Genomic DNA, 10,000 nt, shown 5'->3' on the forward strand with positions numbered 1-10,000 from the left:
ACGATACACTTACAATTTGCTCAAAAGTTATCTTACCTCCTTAAGTTAAGTTCCCAATTTCAAAAGAAGTAGAAAGACCGTCACTCACACACTTTGCTCTTGTTAATGAGAACCATGCTTAACCATTTATCATATATTGAGGTGGACTGAAGTTTATCAAAGGTAAATGTATCGTACTTAGAATTATTTGAGAGTAGAAATAAGGAAATACATGGGATAATATATTGATTTGCTTAAGAATATAATATAAGTTTGATTACAATAACTAAGCGAGGCGTTCCCGGCAGGTGAGACTGAACTATGGGGGTTCGAGGAATAGCGGAAGGCGAGCTGTCGGCAAGGTGCACCACTGTCCTTACTGCACATATTCCACTGTTAAGAAAGACCATATGACAAAGCATATACGAGTTCACACTGGAGAGAAACCTTTTTCTTGTTCTTATTGTCAATATAGTGCAACAACTAAAGAAAATTTAATGCAGCATATTAGAACTCATACAGGAGAGAAACCATTTGCTTGTCCTCATTGTTCATACAGTGCCACAAAGAAAGACAAACTTAAGCAGCATATTAGAACTCATACTGGAGAAAAACCTTTTGCCTGCCCACATTGCCCTTTTCGTTGCTGTTCTATGGTTACCTTAAAGAATCATGCACAAGTTCATACTTAATAGAGGCTTTTTATCAGTCTTTCCCTCTTAAATAGTTTTCTTCAGAAGGAATGAATTAATTTCATTTGTCTGAGGGATTTGTATTTAAAATTTGGCATTCTTTCATTAAGAGTGATAATTAAAATGAGGACAATATAACTTTATTTTTCATAATTTATCTAAATTTATTTATTAATAAAAAGAGGCCCTTCATAATGATCAGATATGAATAGCTTTAAGCAAAAGGGACATATGGTTTTCTTTCTTAGCAAGAGCATGAAGTAAGCTTTGAGAAATGCGGGAAGGGTTTAAGAATAAGTCCCATCTCAGTCGCCACTGGTGCACAACTAGTTGGAAAGACGAGTATCCTTCTCTGTCCTGTCGCTAATCTTTTAGAGCATCATTACTTAAGTAAGAAGAAAAAGTGATAAATTTATGTAGAGTAAGAGTAAATTTTGCAATCTTAGAGCCATAAGCTATAAGAAAACTCTAAATGCATGAAAAATTAATGTATCCCGTATTTTGGCTTGAGTAATTGCTTTCTTAGTAGAGTTGAAGTATAGTTTGTACCATATAACTCCACACATTTTTTTTATTGTTAAGGCAGTAGTTTGGAATTTGAGTAATGACAATAATTAAGTTAGGCATTCCCGACAGGTGGAAGAGAACAATGATGACTCGAGGAACGGAGGGAGAGGAGCCGTCACCAAGGTGCACCAGTGTCCGTACTGCAAATATGCCACTGATAGGAAAGACCACATGACAAAGCATATTCGAACTCACACTGGAGAGAAACCATTTACCTGTCAATACTGTACTTACAGTGCCACAACAAAAGATAAACTGATACAGCATCTGCGCACCCATACTGGAGAGAGACCATTTTCATGCCCATACTGCTCTTACTCTGCCACAAAGAAAGACAAGCTAAGGCAGCATATTCGCATCCATACTGGAGAAAAGCCATTCCCATGTCCACACTGTCCATATCGGTCTACTACAAAAGCAACTTTAAACAACCATATGAAAGTCCATGCTGATCTAAAAGATTAGTCATCTGGCAATTTTTTGAAGATGTAGATGTACCGAGATCAGTAAGTTTAAAGGCAGAGAAGAAATAGAGCTTCCCTAAAATTATCATTTTTAATAAATATCAGTATTATTTAGATAAATTTTTGTATTGTAGAATTAAACCTCTTGGTAAAGTATATTGGGTGTGAACGGAGATGCATTTTATAAATATTTCAAAGCCTTTTTTGGCCTAAATAGTAAGTATGTAATTTGTCATATGACAGTATATCCAGAATCACACTAGACATCTTATGTCATATAGGATGATCACACTTCATGGTTGGTCTTAGCTTTCTTATGCCAGTACCGTTTTCTAATGTACTGGACACCTAAGAAGATATCTTTTTGTAGATTTTTGTAATTCAGAAATTACTAATAACACAGTTTTCAACTATTTTGGAGCCATGCTAAATATTATGAAATACATATTACATAGCTATTGCAGTTGGTACAAATTTTGTAAGTTATAGTATTTTGGTGTCAGACGTCTAGTGTCTATGACTTGATATCAAATGTCTAGTTTGAATTAGAAATAGAGGTGGTGCTTCTACTTAATGTCTTTTTGTATGGAGCTCCATATGAGAGTTTTAGGAAGATGCTTTATGAATGTGGGTTACATAGGAATGTTTTCGATAATGCTTATAACATGTGACTTCAAGAGCATTACATATTTTTGCTATTAGTGTGAAAAGCAAGATATGCTATTGTCGCTAATTCTGTTCTTGTCAAGACATGAAGGGAATTTCGTGTGAGTGGTAAATTCTCTCAGTACTTAGGTAACAGATATAGTGCTTATTGTAAGTTACTTTCCCTCAGAATTAAGGTAGTTTATGTTAACTTGAATGATAACAATAATTAAGATAGGCATTCCCGACAGGTGGGAAGTGATGGTTCGAAGAATAGCAGCAGAGGAGCTGACGGCAAGGTGCACAAGTGTCCCTACTGCACATATTCCACAGATAGGAAAGATCACATGACAAAACATATTCGTACTCATACAGGAGAGAAACCATTTACCTGTCAAGACTGTCCCTATAGTGCAACCACAAAAGACAAATTGATACAGCATCTGCGTACTCATACTGGAGAAAGGCCATTTACTTGTCCCTATTGTTCATATTGTGCAACAAAAAAGGACAAATTGCATCAGCACATACGTATCCACACTGGAGAGAAACCCTTCTCTTGCCCATATTGTCCATTCAGATCATCCACCAAAAATACCATGAATAATCATATCAGAATCCACACTGGGGAAAAACCATATTCATGCACACAGTGCCCATATCGAGCTTCACAAAGATCAGCATTGTTATGCCACATGGCAAGACATAAAAAGTAACTTGTCTATTTTTTCTCATTGTCTTCCCCCTTCTTTAGTCCATTTTATAAAGAAAGGGCTGTTGAATTACAAATTTTATAGATATTTGATATTTATTTGCACTAGAATTGGTGGCTGCACAAATTTTTAAGATTCAGAATTTAATTTTTTTTAGCAAGTACTTTTCATTTTTTGGAAATATTTCAAGAAATGTAATTGATTTTCATTTCTTTCTAAGTGGATACATAGTGGTGGTCAGTTTACCCTTTGAAATCTATGTATTAAGAAGAGGATTTGTATTAGTATAAGAATTTATTTTTAATTTGTTATTAACCCATCATGACCAAAATATATATGGTCCCCTTTTTTAGAAAAAGTCTTTTCCCCTTTGACCATCATATTCAAGTACTGGTCTTGAAAAATGATTTTTAAAAATCATTGTTAACTTCACATTTTGCCTATAATTTTTATTTTTCATACTAGTCCAATTTTTATGTATATTCTTGTAAGAGAAGCCTTCAACATTACACAAGATATACTAAAGTCATATTTTTAATAAGTGATTTCATCTTATAAATAAAATGATAGGGATTTGTCATCAAGATCATCCATCAATAGCAAAAATTTTCAAGGCACATTTAAAAAGGAGATTGTTTTTCTAATGAAGCAGGAATGTTAAGTAAATGTCATAGGAAATAGAATGCAATAGTCTGTTGACAGAGCCATTTGTCTAAGAATGGACCCCTAGTTTGACTAGTAATCAAGATGGCATTACCGGCAGGTGGGGCTAAACAGAGATGATGGTTCGAGGAGCTACGTGAGAGGAGCCCTCGACAAGGTTCACCAATGTCCCTACTGCAATTATTCTTCATCTCTGAAATGCAACATGACTGAGCACTTGTTTACTCATACTAGAGAGAAATCACTGTCAGTTTACAACAGTCACTCCCAAGGCCTAGCAGCAAAGAACCGGCTCTTGTATCAAAGCCTAAATCACGTTGTAGGAGACTCCTACTCGTGCTCCTTATGTCCATACCGTGCATCTCGGAGTTATGCCTTAAAGTATCACATGTTGAAGCATCAAAACTTCACTTAAAGAATGGTTGTCACTTTCCTTTCAACCCCCTCCCCCCTTCCCCTTCATGTTCTTTTAGGTTTGCTTTTCATATTTTGGTTGATACAAGATAATGGATGTTGGGGATTGCTTTTTATTTCTTTTATTAGAAGAAAAGGTTTGATTTGGAATAGAACATTGTGTAAAATTCTTATACACAGAAAGGCCTTTTGTCAATATTGAGCGAATTATTTATGACTTTTGTGAAGGTTTTGGTATTCTTAAGAAACAAATAATTAGATTTGCTGTTTAAATGCCAACATAATCATTATTTACAGTGTTCTGTTTATTTTGTTTCATATTTTCAATGATCTTGCACTCATATTAGAATTCAAAATTTTTTGTGATGTATATGATTATATTCAGCTAGCAGTTTAATTTATACCTACCTTATTTTTTGTCTTGAGTTTTTCACAATTTAAAAGTGTGTGTGACAAGATTCAACAGTAGATATGTAAATATATTTGGAGTGTGTTGCATATACAGATGTATATTTGTGTGTATCTATATGTGATTCCATAGATATACACACATAATTATGCATATTGTTTGTGACATATATAAGTATATATTTATTGTTGGATCAATATGCCAAATTTGCCATTATATATTAAGGTCCTGTAAGTGAAGAACTTATCGTATAGAGTTGAATTTGCTCCTCTGTAGTGAGGGCAAGCCAAGGTTTATGGTGTGTTGTAGGATGTTGTAATGTTTTAATGCTGTGCTATTGGTGCTACATTGATAAGAAGCTCCTTATTTGGGTAAAAGACTTGAATGCATAAGTCAGTTGTAAAAAAAAAAAATGATAGAGAAATTTTCCCCGAACCAAAAAATGTGTCTAGTCATGACAGCATGTGAAGCAAATGTAGTCATTTGTCTGCTTAATGTTCTGAATTTCTTTGTAACTTCAATTGGTAGCTCTTTAATGATGATAATAATTGAGATAGGCGTTCCCGACAGGTGGGGGGGGCGGGGGGAAACCTTGAACAGTGATTGGTAATTTTTTTTATTTTTGTTAATTAAAATTTTTTTTTTTGTGTAATCAAGGTATTGTTTAAAGTTCTCTTGAGGAAAGAGGAAACAAAAATAGCGGGATAGGAGAGAGAACGTGGGCGAAGAGAGGTGGATGGAGAGGAGGGGGAGAGAGGGAGAGGAGCTGCTACGAGAGAGAGGAGAGAGGAGTAGAGGGGAGGAAGAAGATGGGGAGGAGCGAGAGGGACGGAGATAGCGGGAGAGGAGCTGTCGGCAAGATGCACCAGTGCCCATACTGTAAATATTCCACCGTTAGGAAAGACCACATTACAAAGCACATTCGTACGCACACTGGAGAGAAACCTTTTACATGTCCATACTGTAACTACAGTGCTGCATCAAAAGACAACTTGAAGTTACATGTTCGCACCCACACTGGTGAGAAGCCATTTAACTGTCCCTACTGTCCCTTTCGTGCTTCTCGGAAGGATAGTCTTCAAGTTCACATTCGTATTCATACTGGAGAGAAGCCATACACTTGTTCTAAATGTCCATACCGTTCCTCTCAGAGGAATGCATTAGTTTGTCATATGCTGAAACATCAGACATAAATTGATTGCATGTCTGTCTGTAATAGTTGGACATCAGTTGTATGGATGAATTGAGAATGTGTTGTCATAACTTGGTTTAGATTGTAGCTTAGCAAAATAGTTCATTGCCATTATGTCATATGACTCCAAATATGGACATTTACATAAATTTTTAAGCGCCAAGGTGAGTTTTGTTCATAGATGCCAGAGTTAACAATATATTTTATTTTATTTTATTTTCCATTCTCATAAAGTGTAGTAATTATGTTTGCAATCAATTCATTGCAAGCACTAGGTTTTACTAATGAACTGTAGACTTGGTAGACCTAAAAACCTTTCATTGAAGTTAAGAATGTAGGGCAAGGAACATGTTAGGGATATTCTGCTTTCTTGTAGTTGATTTGATGCTGTGGATATGGATAACCAGTCTTAGAATTTTTGAAAGTCATTATTTCCCTATTTTAATCATCAACAGGTTTACATTTTTTTTTATGTATGCTATGATGTATTTTGATGAAGGAAAAATACCAAGCCTTTTAGCTGTAGCTGTATTTTAATGTAATAAGAGTTAGGCCTCTCTATTTTTTTATGTATTGTCCTCTTTTTATTTTCATAACCGTAATGTATTCTGATTTTAGGTAAAGTATGTATACTCAAAATTAATATAATAATAGTCCAAAAGTGTTTTTTATTGTACAACCTTCTCTGTGAATAAACCTATTAAGACTCCCAGATGCAAGAAATGAATTTAAGTTGCATGAAATAGTCTGACATTCTTCAGAATGAAATTGAACATTGGTAGATAAAACCTATGCTGATGAAATGTAATATTTTGCTTTATGGAAAGAAAGGGTGTCCAATGAAATGATATTTTATGTGGGATATAAATTGATGGAATTTTGAGCTCAGATATTGATTAAAGCAAATTTGGGTCTGTGAGTGAAAGGTTGATATATTCATGGTCATATCTTTTATCATTAAATAACCTGTTATTTATGAAATGAGGAGTTGAGGAGCTAAATCACTTTTCTGCATAGAAAAACCTTAAAAAGAAAATATGTATAATAAATTTCCTAATGTCTACCTCACTGGCTGTCACATTTATTTTATTTCCAGTAGATATGATCATTTATCATGTAACCTCTCTCGATGGAGTAGTCTTGTTTGAATAGGAAATGGATATTGCAAATTCATGAAAAACTTTTTAAAGTCAAATTCAAGCCTATCTTCTTAAGATGTAACACCAGTAGGAATTGAAAAGAAAATTTATAATAGCGAAGATGGAAGGTGAAAAATATTTGCCAGTGATAATGTGGGGATAAAAAAGATATCATTATTCAGAATATATGAAAATATTTTTGCCATATCTCGAGCTTGTTATGGTGTTGTTATTATAATCACATTTTCATTGCTTATTTGCATGTAATATAATTGTTTGACTGTTAACATAAAGGAAAGAAATGTTCATAGTATATACAACTTGCTGTGTTAGCTCCAAAGATGAATTTTTCAGCCAAATTTGTTATTGCTTTAAGCTAATTTCTTTCCTCATGGAGTTTTGATTTTAAGCATATTTTTTTATTTGTTTATTATTTATTATTATTTTTTTTACATTTGTTTGCATCTACAGCTTTAATTCAAAAGAGGTTATTGATTTGAATAATTTAGATATTAAAGACCTGAACCGACATACAGGCCTATAAGGTTAAATAAACTTTGGTTAAGATATGCTTGACATGGTTCAGGTGCATTGTTGAATTCTTTACTCTCATACTTATCTTATTTGGAATAATGTGATTGAATTAGCAATTTGATACATAATTATTAAGATGGGCGTTCCCAACAGGTGGGGCCGAACAGTCATGGTTCGAGGAATTTCGGGAGAGGAAGCAGCAGCAAAGTGCACCAGTGCCCGTACTGTGTATACTCAACAGTTAGGAAAGACCACATGACAAAGCATATTCGCATTCACACGGGAGAGAAACCATTCTCCTGTTCATATTGTTCTTATAGTACCACAACCAAAGATAGCCTTAAGCAGCATGTTCGCACACATACTGGAGAAAAACCTTTTACCTGTCCATATTGCCCCTTTCGAGCATCTCAGAACTGCAATGTCAAAACCCACATCCGTGTTCATACTGGAGAGAGACCATATACTTGTTCCAAATGTTCATATAGAGCTTCTCAGAAATCGGCTTTACAATCACACATGTTGACACATCAAACATAATTGTTTAGCTTTTACTTTACATGTTTGTGTGTGTGTAAATGTAAATGTATATGTATATGTGTGTATATATATATATATATGTATAAATATATATATATACATATATATATATATATATATATATATACATATATGTATATATTTATATATATATATATATCTATAGATTTTCATATATATGTATATATTATTTATGTAAGAATCATATATACTATATGTTATATATAAATGAATCTTATATATATCAGTATGTATATATAAATCCTGTTGTATATATATATGTTGTATATATTATGTATGTTAAATAAGTATGTATGTAATATTAATATATCTATGTATATATATATATGAATTTATGTACTTTCTATACTGTATATGTATATATATATATAATTATTATGTAATGTATATATCTATGTATATGTAAACAATCTAAATTATATGTAATAAACTATATAATGTATCGAATGTCAGTATATATACTATGTATGTATATATATATGTCATGTCATATAAGTGTTATATGTAAATATATATATACGTAATATATATAAGTCTGTAAAATAATTTAATATATCTATCATGTATTCGATATATATGTCACTGTATATAAGTATGTATAAAGTTTATAAATGTATGTCTATATGTATATCATATATAAGTATGAAAATATATATGTCATGTATATGTATGTAATATACTAGTATGTTTATAAATATATATGTATGTATAAATAAGTATGTGAATGTATTATATAGGATGTATATATATAGCTGTAGGTTATTATATTTAAATTATATTAATGTATAAATATGTATATATTATATATATATTATGTTTATTCTATATAACTGTATATATATATGTACTAGATATTTTAATTTTTTTTTTAAAATTGTATGTTATATACATATACAATATATATATCTATATCTATATATAAATATATGTAAATATATGTATTTTAATATCTCATGTTGTATATATTATATTTATGTATATATATGTAAGTATTATTTTTATACTATATTATTATTATATATGTATATATAATATTATTTATATCTTATATATGTACTATATAATATATAGTATATATATGTATGTATATATATACTAATGTTAATGGTTTATATATGAATGTATATCTATATATGTATAATATATATATCAGTATATTTAATACTATATATATATGAATATATATATATATGTATGTATATATTATATATATATTATATATAAGTATATATATATATATGTTGTATATAAATATATATGTATATTATAATATATAATAATAAATATGTATCTAACATTATATGTAATAAGTAAATACTATATGTATGTATGTATATGTATATTAATATATAAATTGTATGTATAAATATATTTATGATGTATATAATATATGATATAAAACGTGTATATATATAAATATATATATGTATATAGTACTACTATATCTAGTATATATATATAAATAAAATTATATATATATATGTATATATAAGTATATGTAAATATATTATAATTTATAATATTATATAAAATTATATTATATAGTAGGTATATAGTTATATAAGCTATATATTTTAATGGTATAAGTATATATATATTAAATAAATATATATATCTGTATCATATATATGTATGTACTATATATATATAAATATTATATATTTTATATACTGTCTGTATATATATAATATATAAATGTATGTATAATGTATATATCAAGTTATAATTAATATTTATAGTTATAAGTATATATATGTAATATATATATCCTATATATGTATATATATAAGGTATATATATAAGTATACTTTATGTTATATGTCTATATGTAATGCATAATATGTATGCATATATAATTTTGTATGTCATATATATATATCTATATGCTATATATATATGTAGTATTTATTGATATATATGATATGTATACTATATATATATGTATATATTAGGTATATTATATATATGTTATATTAAACTATATCTAAGTATATATATGTATATTTATATGATATATATAAGTATGTA

At 30.1% G+C, this 10,000-nt stretch overlaps 2 protein-coding genes across 28 annotated transcripts in view; both read left to right on the forward strand.

Moving 5' to 3' along the window:
* Positions 1–10,000, forward strand: part of LOC122256725 (uncharacterized) — a 100,476-nt gene that overhangs the window by 33,755 nt on the left and 56,721 nt on the right. For 2 of the 27 annotated variants that reach the window (XM_086555820.1, XM_086555822.1), the window contains exons 6-7: positions 288–341; positions 1,308–3,418. The exons of 18 other annotated variants lie outside the window; for them this stretch is intronic. In XM_086555820.1, the coding sequence (XP_086411946.1) occupies positions 288–341; positions 1,308–1,703 (450 nt within the window). In that variant the 3' untranslated portion in view covers positions 1,704–3,418. Of the gene's footprint in view, positions 1–287; positions 342–1,307; positions 3,419–7,564; positions 7,952–10,000 lie in introns of those variants that run through there. 7 more of the 27 variants (XM_086555817.1, XM_086555818.1, XM_086555821.1 and 4 more) reach the window with 6 other exon arrangements.
* Positions 3,847–6,399, forward strand: LOC147468048 (uncharacterized). The gene is made up of 2 exons (XM_086555858.1): positions 3,847–3,854; positions 5,381–6,399. Exon 2 carries the CDS (start codon positions 5,407–5,409, stop codon positions 5,737–5,739), a length of 333 nt encoding a protein of 110 aa, XP_086411984.1. The 5' UTR covers positions 3,847–3,854; positions 5,381–5,406; the 3' UTR covers positions 5,740–6,399.

The sequence above is a fragment of the Penaeus japonicus genome, unplaced genomic scaffold (genome assembly GCF_977035675.1).
Source record: "Penaeus japonicus unplaced genomic scaffold, GWHDUDI00000001_assembly GWHDUDI00000031, whole genome shotgun sequence".
NCBI lineage: Eukaryota > Metazoa > Arthropoda > Malacostraca > Decapoda > Penaeidae > Penaeus > Penaeus japonicus.